Source organism: Corticium candelabrum, chromosome 11, assembly GCF_963422355.1.
Source record: "Corticium candelabrum chromosome 11, ooCorCand1.1, whole genome shotgun sequence".
Taxonomy (NCBI): Eukaryota; Metazoa; Porifera; class Homoscleromorpha; order Homosclerophorida; family Plakinidae; genus Corticium; species Corticium candelabrum.
This window is the reverse complement of record NC_085095.1, coordinates 163,957-186,330: the sequence shown is the minus strand read 5'-3', so window position 1 is coordinate 186,330 and position 22,374 is coordinate 163,957. Positions and strand designations below refer to the sequence as shown.

Sequence of the window (22,374 nt, the reverse complement as noted above, 5' to 3'; positions counted from 1 at the left end):
GCCATTCAGTATGTCTGGAAATGATGCTTCCCTCTTTCTAGATGTTACATTTCTGGCACATACGTACATTCATGACAGAGACTCAGATCTGATGATGTCAATGCAGGCATGTCTACGCTTCAGTGTTACCTCTACATAGTAGTCAAGACACTCACATTCTATGATCCGTAACTTAATCTACGCGTAGGCGTACGCATAATTTTAGCAAACGAGGGGCGGGAGGTTAGAAAACCACATTCCTATCACGTGTTTGCCATGAAGTGGACGTTCGTCCTTGTACTCGTCTCTTCTCTAGCTTTCCTTTCCTTTGCTTCAGCACAGCTGGTTATCAACGAACTGAACGCAGACAATCCGGGCATCGACACTGCAGAATTTCTCGAGCTGTATGACGGCGGGAGAGGCAACACAGATCTCAGCAGCTACCAAGTTGTGCTTTTCAACGGAAATCTTCCAAATGACACTAGCTACGACGTTATTGACCTGCAAGGCAAGACAACCAACCAGCAAGGATATTTTTTGATTGGCTCTGCTGCGGTTTCCCCGCCGGTTGATCTAGTGGATTCAAACAACTTTCTACAGAATGGTGCAGACGCTGTGGCATTGTACAATACAACAATCAACAAGTAGACAGCGCAATGACGCAATTTCTCACGCATATGTGTTTGCGACCCGTGACCCCGTTTGTGTCTTTTAATTGTTGCAGGTTGGTAAAGGGTAACCCTCCAACCCAAGTTGGTCTCGTTGATGCCATTGTGTACAGTCGTTCCACTAGTGTAGATGTAGGTCTTGTCAACTTACTGACACCAGGACAGTCACAGCTACACGAGGATGACGATCATTTGGTTGGGAATGAAGACGAGTCTTTGAGTCGATGTCAGTGCTGTCAGACTCTCACTTCTTCTGTTTTCAGGTTAGCTAATGAATTCATAAATTAACATTTTGAAGGGTGTACGTAGTTGCAATTGCCTTTCTTTATTTTTCCTTGTATGTATAAATGGATGATAGTGGTGTGAATGTAGTTTGCAATTGTTCTGCCCCTAAGTGGGAACCGAGAGAAAATATATTATTATTATTATATTACTATTATTATTATATTACTATTATTATTATATTACTATTATTATTATATCCGGGTATGACGTTGTCACAGGGGCAACGTTTTTCAACCAGAAAGTATGTTGGTCTTAGGTTGACTCTCCTGGACCAGTTGCCATGCTTCGTCATTCCCAGATACTGAATCAGATGGCCTCGTTTTGTCACTTATTTATAGGTTAGCAGTTCAACTACTGACTACTTCTCTAGCAGATACATGTACTGACTTTGTCAATAATTGGCTCCTAAGAGCCTATTAGAGTCAATACTGTATTGTTACATTACACCACCCTCTCACTTAATGAGGCATTGTCTTTTGACATACCATATCCCTTTGTCTCTTGAAGCTCCAGACTTTCTGCAGCCTTGGTATTCTTACGTAGTATGACTCTGTCTGTTTGAAACGTTTCAATCTACACTCTCTAGCTTAGAAGAGCAATCCAACTCTCCAACTGTAAAATGGTGAAGTTGGATGCTATGTAGGCATCCTGATTGATCTAAATGTGCACAAATGTGTGCAGGCTGACAGAACACCACAATGATTTACATAATCTATGAAAATGTCATTATCATGATTATGTGATCTTGATACATATACTGTGATGTAAATTCCTGAGGGCGGTCTGAAAGCAGTCTGAAACCAGTCTGAAACCAGTCTCGCTCCGCTGAGGATTGAGCACTGTAAATCAAGAAATTTTTGGTAGCAATTTAATTTTGGTATATTCAGTACAGCTTCAAAATTACTAAATTTAATTGCTACCTAAATTTTGTTTAAGTAGTTGTGCTACGCTTTCTTCCTGGCGGATGGCAAGCAGATGTTTGCGAACTCGTAAATCCACATCTGCTGGAAGCATGGAAGGCTGTCCTTGGCGATGGTGTGGCAATGAAACAATACTGGATGAGGTTTTGGAGATACCGAGTCGTCAGTATTTGTTACGAATACTCTGGATTGTAGTGTAAGGAATGGTTTGACCAAGTTTGGCAGAGAAATGTTTGGCAGCGGCCTGCAAACCATGCACATCTGCATACTTTGCCATCTTTGCTCTTTCTTCTCTGCTGTAATGGCCATGCTTACCACAACATTTCCGACTGCCTCTTTTGTCGTTAATTACACTCCAGGCATTGTTGATTTCTGCGCTTGCGCTTGCATATGGGCCAACGTTGTTGCTCGTCTCCTCGTTGGGATCCAGTAGTCCGTCCAAACGTTGTGGGTCGAGGATGCTCCCCCTTTAGGCGGGCATTGGCTGTCGACAACCATTTCAAAAGCCCAGACATTGAGTACAATATGTGCATGAGCACTCTATTGGCCTCGTATTCCCTTTGTAGCTTGCACTCCAGACATGCAGATGGGTACTGTACTAGTACTAGTTTATACCGAAATATAATACACACCGAAATGAAAATCTCAGAGCGCATATCGAAATTTAATCACTATCAAAATTTCTTGATTTACAGTATTCAGGAATGACAAAGGCGAGGCGAGACTGCATTGTCACGAGTTTAGGTCTTAGCACTCTAACTGTAGAGGTAGGAGTACTTGGTTTGGTCTTAGTTTCTGCATGTTATCAGTATATTTTGTGGCCTCAATGTACAAACGTTGCTGCTTTCATAAGCAATGTGTTGGAATGTTACCAGTTTAATCAGGAGTGTGGAGTGTGAGTAGCCAGGAAGGTGAGGTCTGGGGTGTAACTCTCTGGAAGGGATATTTTAGGATAGAGTGTAGTTACACATTTCAAATATTGCAATGCCATTAGAACACTCGATCTAGATGGGCAAGAGCCTGGATTAATGATTTTAAGTCTGTTGAGCTTTTTGACTTGTTGTTTTGTTTGATTGTGGTGAGCCAAAGGGACCAAAGCAGATAGACTCGCAGCCAATTGGAACAAAATTGCAGAGTTGTTGCGTGGTAGTGTTCACGAGAATAACAATACTTTGGAACTAGACTTAGCAAGTGCTAATACAAAATCCGTGAGTGGTTATTAGATGCTCTGCAATTAAGTTCACTTAAGAATTATAATCAGGAGTTGTGTTTACATAATATATACGTTTTATGTTATAGACTCTCTCCCATTTCTCCTGGAGCGGAAAATAACTGCAGCACAGTATCACCCATGACAGCTACTTCAGTATCACCCATCAGTCCTACAGCTCAGATGCAGGCTAATTATACTGTTTGCAGGTCAGACATAATCATCAATGAAATTAATGCAGACACTTCAGGAGGTGGAGATGTCACTGAGTTTATAGAGCTTTATGATGGAGGGAAAGGAAATGTTGGTCTAGATGGTCATACTTTGGTTTTGTTTAATGGAAATGGAGACAAGTCGTATTTTACAGTCTCTCTAACCGGATATAAAACAGACAAGAATGGTTACTTTTTGCTCGGAGCATCAAGTTTTAACCCTGACATTGTCCTGAACAGGGACACTGTTCAAAATGGTCCTGATGGTGTTGCGTTGTATTTGGACTCACCTATTCGCTTTCCAAGTGGTACACTCCCTACAACTCATAGAATCGTTGATGCTGTTGTGTATGGAACACGAGATGCACCTGATACTGCACTAATTAATGCTCTGCTACAAAGTAACTATCAAGTAAATGAGGATTTTGCACATCATTCTGGAGAAGAGTCTATTAGTCGTTGTGGGAGTCAAGCTCAAGTTCATCCTGAATCATTTGTGTTGACACACCCAACTCCAAAACAGCCAAATGACTGCACGGGATCCCCAACTCCTAGATCTCCTTTTCCAGTAGTGACTCAAGTGTGTCAACCATTTGATCGTCAGACAGTGTTAAACACTTCAGCAGGGATATTTATCAGTGAGGTTATCACTGACCAGGAGACTTCTGGTGATATGGAATTTGTTGAGTTGTATGATGGTGGTAGGGGCAATGTGTCTTTGCAGGATTATGTATTGTATGTTGTTGATGGCAACTCTAGTCAAATTACATGCATTAAGTTGTCCAACTACCAGACCAGCGCGTCAGGCTTCTTTGTAATTGGAACCTCTGCAGTCAAGCCAACACCTTCGATTGTGTTGGATGTGCTGGACATTGATTCAGGAGCTGTTGCTTTGTATGCAGACCAAAAGTATTGTCGTTTATACTTGTCTGTGCAGAATCTGGTTGATGCGGTAGTATTTGGTTCTGGACCAAAAATTGACACTTTCTTGGGTATTCTTGTTCCTGGGTACAATGCAATCAAGTATAGTCCTTTAACTGGATGTTCTATCTCAAGAACTGAAAATGATATACCTTTGGACTTATTTTCATTTACTCTGCAATCTTCAACTCCTGGACAACTTAACGCTCGTCCTTTGTCTCCAAGTGGTGTGTGTGGAGGTCCATCCTATCCATTTGTATTAATCAATGAAGTGAATGCTGATGATCCAGAGACTGACGATGTTGAGTTTCTTGAGTTGTATGATGGTGGAGTAGGCAATACCAGTCTAGATGGTTTAATTGTTGTCTTTTTTAATGGCAATGATGACAACGACGGTAGCTATTTGACCATTGATTTGAAAGGGAAGCAGACCAGCAGTAAAGGATTTTTCATCATTGGCATGCCACTTGTGACTCCAAAGCCAGATCTAGTCATCGATAACTCTTTCTTACAGAATGGTGTGGATGCAATCGGTATATATTATGCTCAAGCTAGCAGGTAAACACAGTAAAATGTGACATTGTTTAGCGAGGGTAATGACATTTGTTTAGGTTTGTATATAAAACTGCACCCACTCGCATAGGATTGGTAGATGCAATAGTTTACAGTGCCAGAACGTTTCCAGATTATGATTTGGTGAATGCCCTTCTTCCTAATCAAACGCAGGTATATGAAAATCCTTTCTACATATACAATGGAGATGAAACCATCAGTCGTTGCCAATGCTGCCAAACAAACAATGCATCAGTTTACAGGTCACACTCTATTTAATTGATAGGAAGTTGTGTTTATATTTTTATACTTATATTAAATTAGGATTGGTCGTCCAACTCCTGGTGCAGAGAATGATTGTAGTCTTTTGTCTCCTCCTGTGCCAACAGTTCGTCCCAATTTTGCTGCTTGTCAGTTCGACATTTTGCTTAATGAAATTAATGCCGATACACCTGGTAGTGATGATGCAGAATTTATTGAATTATACGATGGTGGGAGGGGAAATATCGCTTTGGATGGACTTGTGTTAGTTCTCTTCAACGGAAATTATGGAGACCGGTCTTATATGACTATTCCTCTGACAGGATACACAACTGACAGTGATGGTTACTTGTTGCTGGGAGCCACTCAGTACAATCCAGAGATAGTTGTACCTGCGAATACTGTTCAAAATGGACCGGATGGTATTGCACTTTATATTGACTCACCTAATGCTTTTCCACAGGATACAGTTGCTACTTCAAGAAACATTGTTGATGGTGTGGTGTATGGAACTAATGACAATACGGACTACTCACTGATAGTGGAGTTGCTTCCTACAATACATCAAGTGAACGAGGACTGGAATCATCATCCAGGCGAGGAATCTATCAGTCGTTGTTTAAGTCTAAAGCAGCTGCATCCACGGTCGTTCCAATTGTCTCGACCGACTCCAAGACAGGCAAACAACTGCACAGGTCGTCCAACACCACCAACACCAGCACAAGTCACATTGTCCAACTGTACCCGTGCCAATCGTCAGTCGCTTATACAATCATCATATGGTATTGTAATCAGTGAAGTGAGAACAGCTACTGCAGGAATCATGGGATACATTGAATTGTATGATGGTGGCAAAGGCGGCATCCAATTGGATGGCACAGCAGTGTATGTGTTTAATGCTGACAGTATGCAAGTTACTCAGTGTTGGCTGTTGACTTCTGATGATGTCACCAATCCATCTGGACGTTATGTCTTGAACGTGAGTACGACCGAGGTTACAGCAGGTGCAGTAGCAATTTATGGCAATCAGGACAAGTGTCGTTTGTATGCATCAGTGGAAGGCTTGGCTGATGCCATAGTGTTTGGAAGTGGTGAGAGGACACAGTCCTTGCTGAAAATTTTGATGCCAGGACAGAGTGCAGTATCCATTACTCAGATGGGTGAGATCTCCTTATCGAGATGTGACTGTTGCTCAGCCTTTAGTGTGAAGTCATTTCAAGTAGGCATGCTAACGCCTGGAAAGAGTAACATATGTGAACAGCCAACTGTCAAGCCTGAAGAATCTTCTAGTAATGATGTGTGTGTGTGTGTGTGTGTGTGTGTGTGTGTGTGTGTGTGTGTGTGTGTGTGTGTGTGCACGTGTAGATATTAGTTGTACGTACAACATAATTATGGCACTAACGTGTGTCTTGTTGTTACTGAAGGTTCAGGACTGTCAGGAGGTGCCATTGCTGGAACTGTTCTCTCTGTCTTTGTGGCAGTGCTGATTGTAGTGATTATGTTGATTGTTTTGATCTCCAAGTAAGGTTAATTCCTGGTGTATGTCACGATCAATGTTTGAATTTGCTGTTTGTCAAAGGCGTCGTACAAAGGAGCAAGTGGATGCGCCGTTTCAGTATACCAAAAAGTCAGATGAAGTTTCAGGAAACGTTTACAGCAGCTAAGTTTTTCTAGTCACTGATAAGCTCATCTGTGTCTATTTTGCATAATTAGCATTTGTGTAATCGTTCAAGTACGTGTAATGCTAAAGTAAACTTTGTATAATTAAGGAACTGGTTTGGTACTTTCTGTGGTTGCTTGTTTGTTTGATTGTTTCACTGCATTGCTTTTAGGTTAAATGTTTGAGTATAATGTTTTTCAGCGTACATGCTAACTCTTTTGTTAAATAAAGTTAACTTTGTGGAGGACTAGATGTATTGTTACAGATATATTGCTGTTTGTGAGTTATACGGGTACATGCAAGGTGTGAGTTGAAAGGAACAGATACATCAATGCGTGCTTGTCTTGTTGATATCAATCTTACAGTGATTGTCAACTGTTTTCAGACTCTTATCAGTTGCAGCTGACTCTAGACTAAGAGATATACTTATTGCAAGTGTCACAGTGTTAGATCGGTAGCTTTTTCATGCACATGCGTACCCGTGGTTAATGTGGTACTTTGGTAGCTTGCAGGCTGCCTGAAACATCTTTTAATGTTAGCGTTGATGCTGTAAAGGAATTGTCATGCGACAACTGGTCTTAGCCATGACTGGTCCGGGGCTAGGGTTAGAGTCAGGGTTAGGGTTACTAACCAGTTAGGGTTAGGGTTATAGGGTTAGGGTCAGAGACCACTTACGCAATACCGACCAAGTATGGCCACCATAACTGATCCAGTGGCCAGTTATGGCAGCGACAACCGAGGGACCAGTTAATTAAGGCAGGGAGCTATAACATGACAGAACAACAAGAAATACTACAATTAACTTAAACACTAGCATGCTTACAGATAGATCCGCTCCTCAACAGCTAACAAGAATTTATGCATGGCACTGTGAAAGCAATAGTAGCACTAAACTACTATAATTGCTTGAAATGGGCATGTTTTTAGAGCTTTTGAAAGGTAGTAAACTTTCGTCAACGCTAACCATCATTTTGAAGATTGAATTAGACATTAAATGAAACTCATGAAAACTAACAGTGTCAATTAAAAGGCACTTTAATTAGTTTCATGCCGTAGTTACTAATTGATATTAACTAGCCATTGACTCAAAGGTGTCAACACATACAAGAGAAACTGCAAGATTGTTTGGGTAAACTGAAAAACAAACGCATCTGCCCAAGAAGCAACTACTCTAAAATGTTAGTTATAGTTATACATATTACCACCCAATTGCATTCTGTCCCCTGCTTCCTTTCAAGCAACAGCATATCAAGCATAAAGGAATTATACCACAAGAGAAGCCAAACAGCCACATACCTATTCGTACAAAACATTAGTGTATTGTGTGCTTTAATTAACTCGTTAGTTTCTTACCAATAGGCGACTCGCTTGGTTCTGTACAAAGCAAAACGTTAGAAATCTAGACGCGTGACATAAACAGTTATAACTCACCTCTAGGTACTGGCATTTGTCCAGGAACAATGAGGTCAGTTGTAGTCAACGACAAATCACTGATCCTCGTTTCTATAAAGACTTTTCTTGCTGATTCTGATTTTGAGCTCCATGCCTTTGTAATGGCTTGGTTAAATTTCTGTTTTAATGTTGCCGACCTAAGTGTAGATAAAAGATTCAATCCAGCTCGAGTAGACAGTTGTAGAATCATCCAGGTATCGGTCTTTGCAGACAATGGCATGTTTACTTCACTTGCTTCGACGTTCAGATGAGCAATTATGTTTTGCATAAATATTTGCCAGTAAAAGTGGCTTTCTGTTGTAGATATTGTCAGTGTTGCAGTAATTCCGTTGTTGATACAGACAATTGACTTTGTAGATACTACTGGATCCCACTTGTTTTTTTTATTTATATCTTTCAAAATAACTGGCATGCCAGCAACTTCAACGCGATCAGTATGTATAGAACTTTGAAGAGTTTCCAAGAACGCTTTACAAGATGAGTCGACTTTAAAAATAACTGAGTCGCTTGTTTGACACTTCGAAAGAGAAACTTTGCATTCATTACAGAGGTTTATTTGAATGTCAGAAAGGCTAGACTTTGCACGTAGTAAACAACAGAACTTTGTGAATCCCAGATAGCCACTTAACGGCAGTGCTTCTGTCAACAACCAGTGCGTAACTGTGCTCAAGTCTGTCGAATGTTGTTTAATATCACCGATTATCTTTAGGTGTTGAATGTCGACAATGAGATCGTTAGCAACGATTGCGTCGAGCATCATGTTGTCGACCGAAAAGTGAATGTTTTTGGAAAGTTGTGCTTCCTGAACAGCTTTCCAACAAGTTTTACCTAAACAATTGATATGGCTAGAAACCATTCATGAAGTTGTACAAGCTTATTGTTGGGGCATAAGTGAAGCAAACAAATTTTTGAGCCTGCACAGCATACCAGTAACCACCATGCATGCAGAAATAATTTCAAAATGTTTCAATTTATGCCTCTGAAGAATCATTGCCCTGTATTGTGTCATGTTTATGAAGAACCGAAACGTTTTGAAACGATTTTCTTTTATACTGTGTCCAAAGAACCTGAAAACGTTTGTTTGCATCAACCACAAAAGACAGTACATGTATATGTGCATATCTAGGGCGACATTATTTTAACAACACACATGCAGTAATGATTGTAAACATTTGATAAAGTTTTACCTTCGTCGAAGCGAGCAGCATCCCCTTTGTTTAAGTAAAGTGTATACGGCGTCAAATCACTTATCGTCACTTGTATGGTAAACTTTGTCTCTGATTTAGAGCTCCATGCTTTTGCAATTGCTTGTTCAAATTCACTTTTCAACTTTTCCGAACTAAATATAGATAAAAGTTTTAATCCAGCTCGAGTAGACAAACGTAGCAACATCCAAGTATTGTTCTTGTTAGACAAAACTATGTTTATTTCAGACACTGCGACGTTCAGCTGAACAACCAAATTTTTGTAGAAATCATTCTCATGAAAGTGGATTTCTTTATTATCTATTGTCAATGTTGCAATAATTTTGTTGTGGACGCATACAAGTGTTTCTGTAAATACCACCGGATCCCACTCCGTTTCTTTATCACTTGTATCTCTCAAAACAACCGTAACCGGCATGCCGGCTACGTCGACATGATTAGTAGATGCTTGAGCAGTTTTAAGAAATGCGTTACAAGATGAGTCGACGTAAAACTTCATTGAGCGGTTTGTTTGACATTTCGGAAAGGAAACGTTGCATTTGTTACAAAGGTTTCTTTCAATCTGAGAAATGCCAAACTCTGTGTGTAGTAAACAACAGAACTTTGTGAATCCTAAATAGCCACTCAACGGTAGTGCTTCTGTCAACAACCAGTAGGTATTCAAGTTTGTCCATTTTTCTTTGATGTCATCTATTTTCTTGCTATGTTGCATGTCAATAATGAGATTGTTAGCAATGAGTGCATCGAGCAGCGCTATGTCTGAAAACCGACTGTCTTCAGAAAGTTGATGTGCTGTTTTCTGAACAGATTTCCAACAAGTTTTACCTAAACAAATTGAAAGACAAACTTTTATTGAAGTTGTACAGGCTCATTGCTGTCGTATAAATATGACAATCAAAACGGTTTTGAGCTGCCACACAGTATGAGCTCAAAATGTTTCGGTTTGTGGTATTTCGTCGGTTGAATACAAGATGTCCTGTATTATGTTATCTTATATACGCATACAAACCAAAACGCGTAGACCGATTTCATTTTAAGCTGTGTGAAAGCCCAAGAAAGACGCGAGTAACGATTCTTTGTATCAACATAGTACACAGTAGAGTAGGACAGTTACAACACACATGAAGTAATGACTTGTAAACATGCAACAATGTCTCACCTTCGTCGAAGCGAGCAGCATCCCCTTTCTCTACGTACATTGTATACGGCCTCAAATCACTTATCGTCACTTGTATGGTAAAGTTCGTCGTTGATTTAGAGCTCCATGCTTTTGTTGCCACTGCTTGTTCAAATTTACTTTTCAACTTTTCCAAACGAAATGTAGATAAAAGTTTTAATCCAGCTCGAGTAGACAAACGTAGCAACATCCAAGTATTGTTCTTGTTAGTCAAAGCTATTTTTACTTCAGACGCTGCGATGTTCAGGTGATCAACAATGTCTCTGTAGAAAACATCTTCGCGAAAGCGGATTTCTTCATTATCTATTGTCAGTGTCGCAGTAATTTTGTTATTTATGCAAACAAGTGACTCTGTAAACACCACAGGATCCCACTTCATTTCCTGTTCATTCATATCTTTCACAAGAACCGGCACGCCAGCAACATCGACGTGATCTGTGTATATAGAGCTTTGAGGCAGAGCACTTTTAAGAATAGGTTTGCAAGATGAGTCGACATAAAACTTGATTGAGTCACTCGTTTGACATTTCGAAAAAGAAATGGCGCATTCATTGCAAAGGTTTCTTTCAATCTGAGAAATTCTATTCTTTGCATGTAGTAAACAACAGAACTTTGTGAATCCTAAATAGCCACTCGATGGTAGTGCTTCTGTCAACAACCAGTAGGCATTCAAGTTTGTCCATTTTTCTTTAATGTCATTTATTTTCTTGCTATGTTGCATGTCCATAATGAGATTGTTAGCAATGAATGCATCGAGCATCACTATGTCTGAAAACCGACTGTCTTCAGAAAGTTGATGTGCTGTTTTCTGAACAGATTTCCAACAAGTTTTACCTGAACAATTTGAAAGAGAAACCTTTCTTGAATTAAGTTGTACAAACTCATTGTCGTCGTGTAAATGAGGCAATCAGAACGCTTTTCGAGCTGCCACACCAGCATGAGCTCAGAATATTTTGGTTCGTAGTCCTTTGTCAGATGAATGCAAGATGTCCCGTATTATGCATGTTATCTTGTGACGAGGGTCTACGGACCGAAATGTTTAATCTAAAACGTTTTCATTTTACAGGGGCGTACTTGGAGCATTTTATAGTTCAGTTCTTTAGTGGACCTCCCTGTCAAATCAGTTCAACATGCTCTATTCTAGTGAATCTATTTATTAGTTACCAGGTCTATTAGAAGACATTTGTAATACTATACATGTAATAATGATATACACTGCACATTACGCACCAAATTTCTTAAGAGCCTTGGACTCTAAATCTCCATCTCAAATGTGGGACCCAGGCAGCAATTTTAATTCAGCAGATACAGCTTTGTGTATACAGCTGGTGCACATATTTCATGCAGATTCATTGCGGAGGTGGACCAGGATGGGCACTGGGGGCACGTGCTCCCTGGCAGTACCGGGAATTTCCAAACCAGCGCCAGGGCCACTAATGAAAATCAAGGTTGTGGTGCGTGATTTGACGTCACGGCCGAAAGTTGGTCGATATTCAGAGGCTGTATTGGTAACGTGCATTGCTATACTACGGTGTACGTACAGGTTTGGCAACCAGACAGCTGTCTTACACTATGAATTAAAGAAGGAACCTCTAAAGAAACACCTGACAAAAAGCGTAGGAGGGCAGTCAGTTCTGGTCGCACTTGTAGGTTTAAGATGGGCCTCACACTTGCCTACTCTGTGGTACTCAAGTCAATCTGCCAATTTCCAGAGTTTCCTACGGGCCGCCCAGGTGCTTATTGAGAACGGATTTTCTTTTTTTGTAGAAATCCAATTTTCCGTATTACTGCCCTGGGCGCTGTTTCGGAAATTTTTGGTAGAGGTTACGTTGCCAAACGAAAACCTTGAAAATTGCTGCTGCCAGACATTCCATTGCAAGATGACTTCAAAGATTCAAGCATAGACAGTGATGAATAAAACAAAATCTAGGTGGTTGGGTATAGGAGTAATGTAATTGTTGTATAGTTAGTATACAATGAGACAGCTAATGCTCTCATAACGAATCATAGTGTCTAAAATTACAATTATATTATGCATAGAAAACAAGTGGACCTCTGACTGAAATGGGTTGATTTGCTCCCCCCCGGAACCCTCATCAGTACGATCCTGTTTTGTGCTATGCGTGTCTCATACACTCTCTTGGATCAGACAAACATACTGAATTCACACTCTCTTGGATCAGACAAACATACTGAATTCCATAAGGAAGAGCTGAAGTCCGACGAGTAATCACGCGTTGTACTATTTGTAGACGACATGAAGGAGCACCATTTTCTCTACCAGAATGCCACCTTTGCCTAATTAGAAGGAGAGAGTATCAAGATCCAAACCATTCAAAAATACTGGTCTTGATTATCTAGGGCCGATAGTCATAGAAGAAGGTCAACAAACAACAAAGATATGGCTTTGTTTGTTTACATGCTTGGCCACAAGAGCTCTACATGTGGAGTGGATTATTGATTTATCAGCAAGAGAGTTCTTGAACGGTTTAAGAAGATACTTATTGCTAGACAGGGAAAACTGAAAGGGAGCATTAACAGTGCTGAACCCTAGGCGACGAGAAAATTAACTCCTTTCCAGTTTCGGATACTTTGGTTGTACAGTAGAATTAGCAATGCGCACTGCAAAGCAGGAAACTTACGATTGATTTTGGCCTCAACAACGAGGCACAGGTTTACGTACTACGATCACAACAACGCCTAGGGTTAGCAACAGTCAAACAGTTGCTGCACACGTATTTACAGCCTCGAACTTCCAGACCAGAGCGCGTGCAGCGCGCAAACTCTAGTCTGGACCAGGAGGTACTAAACTGATTTCGGAAATAGCCTTCTAAGCCAATCAGCGTCTTAGAACTGGAATATTGGTTATAAATTCTGATTGGTCTAGCAGTAATTGGTTATGCTAAGTGCACTAACGCTGATTGCGTGCGTGTGAAATCCGAGTGGCCGGCTAAGTGCACGCCAGAGCCGTGATATAGACTCTGGTGCACGCACACATCTTAGTTTTAGTTTCAGCTTTAGTTCTACAATCTTTCAAGCTTGCAGTAGCAGGACATGCACGGCAGTGTCGCTAGACCATCACCTTTGACAACTGGTCGAGCGGTAGTCTTGCTAGTCAAGAATCAAAGAGTCGTCGTTTCATGCCGTCCACCAAGATATCACCGCAAACACGGCAGACGTCTCTTCTTTGTTTGTGAGATCTCATGGCATTCACAAATGATATGTTGATCTAGGTAAAACAATTCTATGCTGTTGGACTACCATTTAGCATCGCTTTTGATAAAGACTTTTGAAATCATTTTAGTAGCGTTGTGGTCCAGACTAGGGTTCGCGCGCTTCACGCACTCTCTGGTCTGGAAGTTTGCAGCTAATGTACTTTGTACTTGCAAGCATGCACAAATTAATTAACACCACGTGCATGTCACTATAATAGACACAAGCATCCCAAATGTTGTTTATACAGATGGCCGAGTCTCACTAAACACTTGTTTATACAGGTGGCTGCAAAAGGACAGGCAGTCTTATCATTAAACCCTATAAATCACTTGGGCTCTTTGTCACAGGCTACTCTCAGTTCCCTATGACCTTGAAAGGTACACTGTACACTCGAAGTTATGATCAGTAATCACAATTTGAACATCCTGCCAGACTCCGCCTAGACTGGCGGACAAGCTCTAACAACCATATGTCAAGATTACATGAGCGCTACTGTACCAGTGAACCTACTCTATACATTCCAAAGTTGTTTACATGGTCATTTCCGTTTCTGTAGAATGGGTAATTCCGTGAGTTGCTACTTCCGGTGAGACGACCACTATAACCCTCACTACGCATAGGGTTAATAATCTGTGACAATGCCTCTCCATTTCAATTGACTCACAAGGCTCTGACTAGATCTGAGAAGGTGTCAGCAAGTAATGAAGTTGTGAGTTATTCTGCTTTGGAAGGAATAACATGGAAATTCATAGTAGAGTTAGCTCCATGGCAGGGGGGATTTTATGAGCGTCTTGTTGGAATAGTCAAACGCTCTTTCAGAAAGGCAGTCGGCAAAAGACTACTCACTTGGAATCAACTACTCACTCTTCTCGTGGAAATAGAAGCAGAGTGATCAACACACAACCACTAACATAGTGTATACGAAAACATTGGATTAAATTTTGCTCTAACTCCAACACACTTCCTGATTGGGAGCCAGAACTTGGTTTAACATTGCTAGACTCTGATTTTTCAGATGAAGATTGCAAGGAAACTGATGGATCAGCAAACAAATTGTTGACATATTGGAAACAAGACAAAAAATCTTAGATGCATTCTGGAAAACATGGTATGATGAATAGTTACTGAGCCTCGGGGAACGATTTGGGAAAGGCCATAACGGTGCTAGGTCACAGATAACAACAAAACCAAGAATTGGAAAGGTTGTTGTCATTCGTGACCAACAGCTCAAAAGAGGAATGTGGAAACTGGTAAGAATCAAAGAGCTGATAGAAAGCTTTGATGGCAACGTTTGGAGTGCAAAACTGTTGTCCCAAATCGTAGGACTCTGATGAGGCTGATCAATGTATTGTACTGTTTGGAAGTGCCGAAAAGGGATGGAGTTGACTAAATTCATTGTTCTGACAAAGTTTGTTTCGCCATAAATTAATTGGATTCCCAATACAGTTTGGTGGGGAATGTCATAACTGTTGTCATGATTAATTGGGAATGATTCAAGACTTGACAGTTGATTGACATGAGAAGCACATGATGTGTAGTCAGTCATGTGCTAAGTGCACATGATGTGGCCATGTGATTCAGACTATATAAAGTTGTAATTAGTTTATAGAGTCGACATTCAGCTGAACAACCACGTTTTTGTAGAAAACATCTTCGTGAAAGTGGATCTGTTCAATATCTATTGTCAGGGTTGCAGTAATTTTGTTATGAATGCAAACAAGTGACTCTGTAGACACCACGGGATCCCACTTCGCTTCTTGTTCATTTACATCTTTCACAAGACCCCGCGTGCCAGCAACATCGACAGGATCAGTAAAACTTTGAGGCAGAGCACTTGTTGAAATAAATTCTTTACAAGATGAGTCAACATAAAACTTGATTGAGTCACTCGTTTGACATTTCGAAAAAGAAACGGTGCATTCATTACAAAGGTTTCTTTCAATCTGAGAAATTCTATTCTTTGCGTGTAGTAAACAACAGAACTTTGTGAATCCTAAATAGCCACTCAATGGTAGTGCTTCTGTCAACAACCAGTAGGTATTCAAGTTTGTCCATTTTTCTTTGATGTCATTTGCTATGTTGCATGTCAATAATGAGATTGTTAGCAACGAGTGCATCGAGCATCGCTATGTCTGAAAACCGACTGTCTTCAGAAAGTTGATGTGCTGTTTTCTGAACAGATTTCCAACAAGTTTTACCTGAACAATTTGAAAGACAAACTTTTATTGAAGTTGTATACAGGCTCATTGCTGTCGTCTAGTACAATCAAAACGCTTTTCAAGCTGCCACACAGCATCATGAGCTTAGAATGTTTTGGTTTGTGGTATTTCATCAGTTGAATACAAGATTGACTCAGTTGAATACGAGGGTGTACGAACCGAAACAGTTAAAACTATTTTATTTTATGCCGTGTGAAAGTCCAAAAAACGTGAGTAACGTTTTTTTCTATCAATAAGTCATACTGCTATCTGGCATATATATGATCTGTCCTACTTACTATATATGTACCTGTTTTTTATTGATAATAATTTATTGATAATAACAACAATGTCTCACCTTCGTCGAAGCGAGCAGTGTCCCCTTTGTCTATGTAAACTGTATACGGCCTCAAATCACTTATTGTCACTTGTATAGTAAAGTTTGTCGTTGATTTAGAACTCCATGCTTTTGTTGCAATTGCTTGTTCAAATTCACTTTTCAACTTTTCCGTACTAAATGTAGATAAAAGTTTTAATCCAGCTCGAGTAGTCAAACGTAGCAACATCCAAGTATTGTTCTTGTTAGACAAAACTACTTTTATTTCAAATGCTGCGACGTCTAGATGAACAGCCATGTTTTTGTAGAAAACATCTTCGTGAAAGTGGATTTCTTCATTAGTTAATATTGTCATTGTTGCAGTAATTTTGTTATTGATGCAAACAAGTGACACTGTAAACACCACAGGATCCCACTTCGCTTCTTGTTCATTCATATTTTTCAAAAGAACGGGCATGCCAGCAACGTTGACGTGATCAGTGTCTAGAGAGCTTTGACGACTATCAAATAGAGGCCAACAAGATGAGTCGACGTAAAACTTGGTCGAGTCGCTTGTTTCGCATTTCAAAAATGAAACGCTGCATTTATCACAGAGGTTTCTTTCAATTTGAGAAATGTTAGACTTTGCATGTAGTAAACAACAAAACTTAGTAAAACCTTGATTGCCACTCAACGGAAGTACTTCGGTCAACAACCAGTGAGTATTCAAGTCTGTCCAATTTGCTTTCATATTACTTATTTTCTTTCTATGTTGCATATCAGTAATGAGATTGTTAACTATGAGGGCGTCGAGCATCGCTCTGTCTGAAAACTTTGTGTCTTCTGAAAGTTGATGTGCTGTTTTCTGAACAGATTCCCAACAAGTTTTGTGCAGAGATATTGCATCAACTACAAGAGAGGTGCAAGTAGGACACATATGACACACAGTAACGACCTGTAGCTCAAATTAGGTTGCTTACAAATTAAAACAGTGCACATGATTCCGGAAACAACATGGAAGAGAATTTTGTTACAATTGTAGTTGTAATTCAAAAAGAACACGAGTGAAGCAGAAAACATTACCAAAACGTTATAGAGTCCCCAGTCAGCTGGAAGGTTTACCCATCGTAATGCCAACAGAAACACGAACAAACTAGACCAGAAGATCCGTGATTTTTTAGAAATCTAGGACAACAACAATATACTTAATACAAAGCCCTTAGTCACAAAAATTGTTTATGGCTTTTATTAATTAATCTAAATAATCTATTATAATACATGTTAGTACAGCTTAATTAACGCAATGCTTCATTTATTCGGGCACATGATTTTTGTAGATACACATTTGAAGAAGTCTGTCTGTGTGTGAGTGTCTGTCTGTCACATATACTTTTAAAATAAACTTAATTAAGCTGCAATACAATAGGAAATGTAGCTAGCTACGGTTACGAACTCTAGTGAGTCTGCAGGGGGGAGGGAGGGGGATACCACTGCCTGGACACTCGAACCAAAGTGAGTCCAAGACTACTGACGTAGTAACTCTGCTCAATGAACTAAGGACCGCAGCAAGAATTAACTGTTGAAACAGACTAGGGAAATGTCAATTCTATAGCAATGTTAGTTTGCTAGCTTGTCTCTGATAACTTTGCAGTTGCATTTCTGGAGTGTTACTGGAATTTCAGTTCCCATTTAGCTTTGAACTTTGCTATATGCTGTATATTTTGTACTTTCTTTATTACCCCGCATAGCGAGGCTTCTAATCCGGGTAGCACAACAGAAAGGGGCGTGGTCGTATATGGCAATCTATCAAGCTCTTGGTATATATATATATATATATATATATATATATATATATATATATATATTTTTTTTTTTTATTTTTTTTTTTTTTTTTTTTTTTTTTTTTTTTTATATATATATTTATTTATTTCTTACACACCTACTCACATACAGGGAAGTCCCAACTAAGGACTTCAGCTACTTCCGCAAGTATGCGGCTAGATATCATTCTAGCGTTATAAATCCATAATCTAACAGAAAGCTGCTCTAGCAAATTCTTTAAAGCCTTCCAGAAGGGAACAGCTAACACAGCACATACTTTTGAGGATATAGACTTCAAAGTCTCTAGACTGTCTGGTGACCAAAGGCCAAGTGTTTCAACTACCAACGGATAAAATGTACCACCAGTCAAAGATACTCTTGCATGGTGACGATCATCCTTGCCCATTTCTGCTGCTTCTGCAACAACTCCTGATGTTTCAGCAACTCGAGCAATGTAAGATGGTTGCAACGTGTTTCTTACAGTGATGTCAAAATATCCAGGCCGTCCATTCAAGAAATTCGGATGGAAGACATCACCTGGGCGGCATTTGGATTGACCCGAGCTTCTCTGTTCTTTCACAACTTGTTTGGAATCAATGAGGAGTGATTGCCAAATAGACTCACATAAAGCATTATGTCGATTCAGACGATGTGGACCATGACCACACCCAACAAGATGATCTCCATATGGGTCAAGTGGATGACCACATATACATCTGATGCTGTTTGGTGGGAACGGAAACACAGGTAGACCCAACCAGTATCTTGCTGCTACAACAAACTCATGGGGTGACATGGTGAGGCCTAAGTTACGGTTTGGAGTTGCCCGCAACCATGCACCAGTATGAGGAGATGATAATGTCTTCAAGCGAGCCCTATCTCTGAGACTCACTGAATTGAGTAGGTTGGAAAATGAGATGTCATCTAGTTGAATTTGAATCTGATGTTGTGTAGCTGTCACCAAATCTAATGAAGGTGAATCCTTTCTTGAAAGTAGGTTATGCACGATTCCTCGTGCTTCGTCTTCTCCAGGCAAGGGTTTGATCAAAGTGAGAAGAGAAGGATGGTTACGTTTCAGTAAGCAATTAACTAACTTTCGATTTGAGTTACAGCTGCCAAGAAAAGCGGAAGGTGAAGTAGATAAGGCCTCCCGGATACCCATACCTCCTTTTCCAATTGGCAATACTGCTTGTGACCATGCAAAGTCAGAAATTGAAGATCTTGTGATACGGCTGAGAGATCGGCGTAACCCTTCATCGAAAATAGACAATGTGCTCGTAGCAACCCCAGGTCTCACAGATCGTAGCAAATGGTTGATTTTACATATGGACAGGCAACTTCTCAACAACTGAAGTTCCACTTGTGGATTTTCAAGATCAGAGAGATGAGATTGGGTATTTGCTACTTGATCGACTCGCTTCTTGAAACAATTAGTGAAGAAATCCGATGAACCAAACACAGGAGAACCAAGCAATTCCATTCCATCTGACAACCGGTGTACTTCTGGTGGAAATTCTGGATGTGTTCGATCTCCTGAAGGCCAAAACACTTCACACTTTGATAAATTGACATGAAGGCCCAGGGAAGGACCTTTCTCTATGATGAAGTTTATTAACTTTGAGACAGATTTCCGTGTGCCAGCAAAAGTACCATCGTCAAGGTACCACAAATTTAGGTCTAAGCCAGGCACTTCTCCAACTTCATCCATTAGTTCTAGGACGACTAAGGAGAACAGCAGTGGTCCCAGTGGATCGCCTTGTTGGACTCCTGCTGTAGATGTAAGGTGATGATAGCCAAAGCGCAACTCAGCAGCACAGTGATAGCACCACTGTACCCAAGCTACCAATTCAGGAAATTCACTGCCAAGTCTCTTCAGGAATGAATTGCGATGGCATTCATTGAACGCATTCTTCATGTCCAGTTTGAAACAGCACAGGTCATGTCTAGCACTGTTCTCTTCAATGTATGACCTTAGAGAATGAACACTTGCCTCTAAACCTCCTCGTATTCCAACACCTACCTGACCATATGGTAAGAAGACGTCCGGTAAGCGAGGTTTTATAGCAGAACAGCAAAGACGGCTAGCCAAACGACGCAACACTTCCCCAACAGCAATGGGCCGAATGCCGCCAGCCTTCTTTTGGAGAGCAGTCAAAGGGGCACCAGACAGGAAGGGAGAAATGTTGCGATCAAGTTTTCCAGACAACAAGAGACACATCAATCGTGTTAGGTTTTCTAAACAGGACTGCGCTTCTGGAACATTGCAACCTCGTATAGCATCAATTAAGTGTTGTGCTCGAAGATGAGAATAACCGGGACTTGAGCCATTGGGAAATGCTTCCAATGCAGAAATAACCTCCTGAGAGTCCACAACTAGTGAAGGTGGGACTTCCTCTAGCCAAGCAGGAAGATCGTGAACTGGATGTCGATTTGCCAACTCTTCTAAAGCTTCACTGCTGTCATGAGAGGCACAACCTCGTGAACCCAAAGCCTGAAGTGCATCACTGTATCGACCTTCTGAAGCCAATCTCAATGATCTTCGAGTATTTGTGGTAGCGGTATTTGAGGAATTCAATGAAACATGGCAAGGGTTAGTCTCAGCCTTGACATCCAGCCACAGTGATAGAATATCTCCATCCAACCAACGTTGAAGGCGAGAAGACAAAATTTCCTTTACAACGTACCTTTTCTTTCTCCCACCACGAGGAGGACAGCGAAGGGTAGCTTTGGCCAGCATGAAGAGGCGAGCAAAGCCCCACAGGCCACCCTCACAAGCACACCGTAATTCTTTAGCTAAAACCACACTTAGAAGTGGTCTAACTGATTTTGGGACATGAGTAACTGTCTGAACTGGTGTGGTGACAACTTCGTTCATCAGTGAATTGAAAACAGACAATTCCATGTCACCAACAGCTGGATAGGACATCATAGAAGCTGCTTTAATACCCTCGAGCACCAAATTAGAAGATGAGGATACAGGCACTGATGAAGAAGTAATCCTTGAAGCTGATGTTGGAGCTACCTCAGGTGAATTCTGAATTCCAATATCACCGTTAACAGCTGTGGATTCACACTGACTCAACCAGGATGATGCACTTGGATGGGTCATCAAACCACGACATCTACCACGACCAGGACCTAGAGAACGTCGGCAAAATGAGAAACGATTACCATAAGCAAAGCCACATTCTGAACATAAGCGACGGTTGTGGAATTCTAAGAACTGAACATCCGGGAAATTTCTGTAGCAAATGTGGTTTGCATTTATGTGTTGAAACAGCGAAACTGTGTCTCTTGTCACCAGAGAACATAAAGGACAACATGAATTAGGACTTTGAGTAGAACGCCTACAGTCAGGGGGATCATCTTCTTCGGTATCACTCTCTACGCAGCCAGAACCAGACTCAGACATGATTCACCTCAAACTGTGCACAGAGGCCAACGAAAGAAAATGTTGAATGCAACAGCAGCAGCAAGTCTTGGGTGACGACAGAAACCAAACGTTGAGCTCAAAGAAAGAATCCAATGTCAAACGTGACGACAGAAACCAAACGTTGAGCGCAAAGAAAGAATCCAAAGTCAAACGCTCGCGATCGTCGATGGCTTGGTGGGGTGATTGTGACGTCACAATGCAGATAGTATAGATCTGGTGAAAAACAAGTAGAATTCGACGGAAAACGCGAAATTCACGGATATTGATGCCAGGAAACCAACAGACGAAGATAATGAAGGAGTATGAGATGGGAGAACGGCAGGAAAACGATCAACTCGAGGTAAAAATTCAAATGGCGGCGACCGTTGAAATGTGCAGTCTGGACAAACCGCAAGTCACACGTAAAACGCACCTGAATTCCTGTCAATGTACTGGAAACCAACAAACGAAGCCAAAATGGAACGACCAAAGGCACTCTGAAAGGCACTCTGAAACAGAGAAGACCGTCACAAAACGGAGCCTAACAAAAGGACGCCACCATTGCATATATATATATATATATATATATATATATATATATATGCCTTGGTATATATATATATATATATATATATATATATATATATATATATTTATTGAACAACTAATAGCATACAGGGAAGTCCCAACTTAACACATTATCTCTTTCAGTCTCTTCCAGCCTCTTCCAGAAGAGGTCAATCGAACACGCCCTTAGGCTCGAGTGTCCAGCCGGTCACTACCCTGCGGAGGAGACAGACCGGCTGACTACTCAAAGGAAACTGCCGACTCTCTATCCTCCAATCAGGATTTTACACGTTTGGTCAGTGTTTGTGCATGCATGGGCATGCATTCACGATAATTGCTCTC

General features: G+C 40.7%; 5 protein-coding genes across 6 annotated transcripts in view; 1 reads left to right on the top strand and 4 right to left on the bottom strand.

Moving 5' to 3' along the window:
* Positions 1-249: 249 nt before the first annotated feature.
* Positions 250-7,006, top strand: LOC134186981 (uncharacterized). The gene is made up of 7 exons (XM_062655086.1): positions 250-623; positions 704-910; positions 3,152-4,753; positions 4,807-5,010; positions 5,072-6,297; positions 6,433-6,529; positions 6,588-7,006. The coding sequence occupies exons 1-7, from the start codon at positions 256-258 to the stop codon at positions 6,670-6,672; spliced, it is 3,789 nt and encodes a 1,262-aa protein (XP_062511070.1). The 5' UTR covers positions 250-255; the 3' UTR covers positions 6,673-7,006.
* A 573-nt stretch (positions 7,007-7,579) lies between these two features.
* LOC134187331 (uncharacterized) lies at positions 7,580-11,773 on the bottom strand. Its single transcript, XM_062655443.1, has 5 exons — positions 10,485-11,773; positions 9,308-10,150; positions 8,100-8,948; positions 8,022-8,042; positions 7,580-7,964 (listed from the first exon to the last, which is right to left on the bottom strand). The coding sequence occupies exons 1-5, from the start codon at positions 11,260-11,262 to the stop codon at positions 7,867-7,869; spliced, it is 2,589 nt and encodes an 862-aa protein (XP_062511427.1). The 5' UTR covers positions 11,263-11,773; the 3' UTR covers positions 7,580-7,866.
* Positions 11,774-15,727: 3,954 nt separating this feature from the next.
* LOC134186952 (uncharacterized) overlaps positions 15,728-22,374 on the bottom strand; it is an 8,971-nt gene continuing 2,324 nt past the window's right edge. For both annotated transcript variants that reach the window (XM_062655056.1, XM_062655055.1), the window contains 3 exons: positions 17,213-17,417; positions 16,275-17,141; positions 15,728-15,916 (listed from right to left, as the gene is read on the bottom strand). In XM_062655056.1, coding sequence (XP_062511040.1) covers positions 15,786-15,916; positions 16,275-17,141; positions 17,213-17,417 — 1,203 coding nt within the window. In that variant the 3' untranslated portion in view covers positions 15,728-15,785. The remainder of the gene's footprint in view (positions 15,917-16,274; positions 17,142-17,212; positions 17,418-22,374) is intronic.
* Positions 18,120-20,326, bottom strand: LOC134187298 (uncharacterized). Its single transcript, XM_062655414.1, has one exon. It carries the CDS (start codon positions 20,269-20,271, stop codon positions 18,172-18,174), a length of 2,100 nt encoding a protein of 699 aa, XP_062511398.1. The 5' UTR covers positions 20,272-20,326; the 3' UTR covers positions 18,120-18,171.
* On the bottom strand, positions 20,289-22,012 carry LOC134187468 (uncharacterized). Its single transcript, XM_062655586.1, has 2 exons — positions 20,350-22,012; positions 20,289-20,306 (listed from the first exon to the last, which is right to left on the bottom strand). Exons 1-2 carry the CDS (start codon positions 21,463-21,465, stop codon positions 20,289-20,291), a joined length of 1,134 nt encoding a protein of 377 aa, XP_062511570.1. The 5' UTR covers positions 21,466-22,012.

Bases quoted from the DNA above. Each gene is read 5' to 3' on its own strand.
- LOC134187331 (XM_062655443.1), bottom strand. From the start codon at position 11,262: ATGCTCGATGCATTCATTGCTAACAATCTCATTATGGACATGCAACAT. The intron at 10,151-10,484 runs GTGAGACATTGT...CAATTTGTTTAG, and splicing joins TGCTGCTCGCTTCGACGAAG to GTAAAACTTGTTGGAAATCT. The intron at 8,949-9,307 runs GTAAAACTTTAT...TCAATTGTTTAG, and splicing joins TGCTGCTCGCTTCGACGAAG to GTAAAACTTGTTGGAAAGCT.
- LOC134187298 (XM_062655414.1), bottom strand. From the start codon at position 20,271: ATGTGTCTCTTGTTGTCTGGAAAACTTGATCGCAACATTTCTCCCTTC.
- LOC134186981 (XM_062655086.1), top strand. From the start codon at position 256: ATGAAGTGGACGTTCGTCCTTGTACTCGTCTCTTCTCTAGCTTTCCTT. The intron at 5,011-5,071 runs GTCACACTCTAT...ATATTAAATTAG, and splicing joins AACAATGCATCAGTTTACAG to GATTGGTCGTCCAACTCCTG. The intron at 6,298-6,432 runs GTAATGATGTGT...TTGTTACTGAAG, and splicing joins CAAGCCTGAAGAATCTTCTA to GTTCAGGACTGTCAGGAGGT.
- LOC134187468 (XM_062655586.1), bottom strand. From the start codon at position 21,465: ATGTCTGAGTCTGGTTCTGGCTGCGTAGAGAGTGATACCGAAGAAGAT.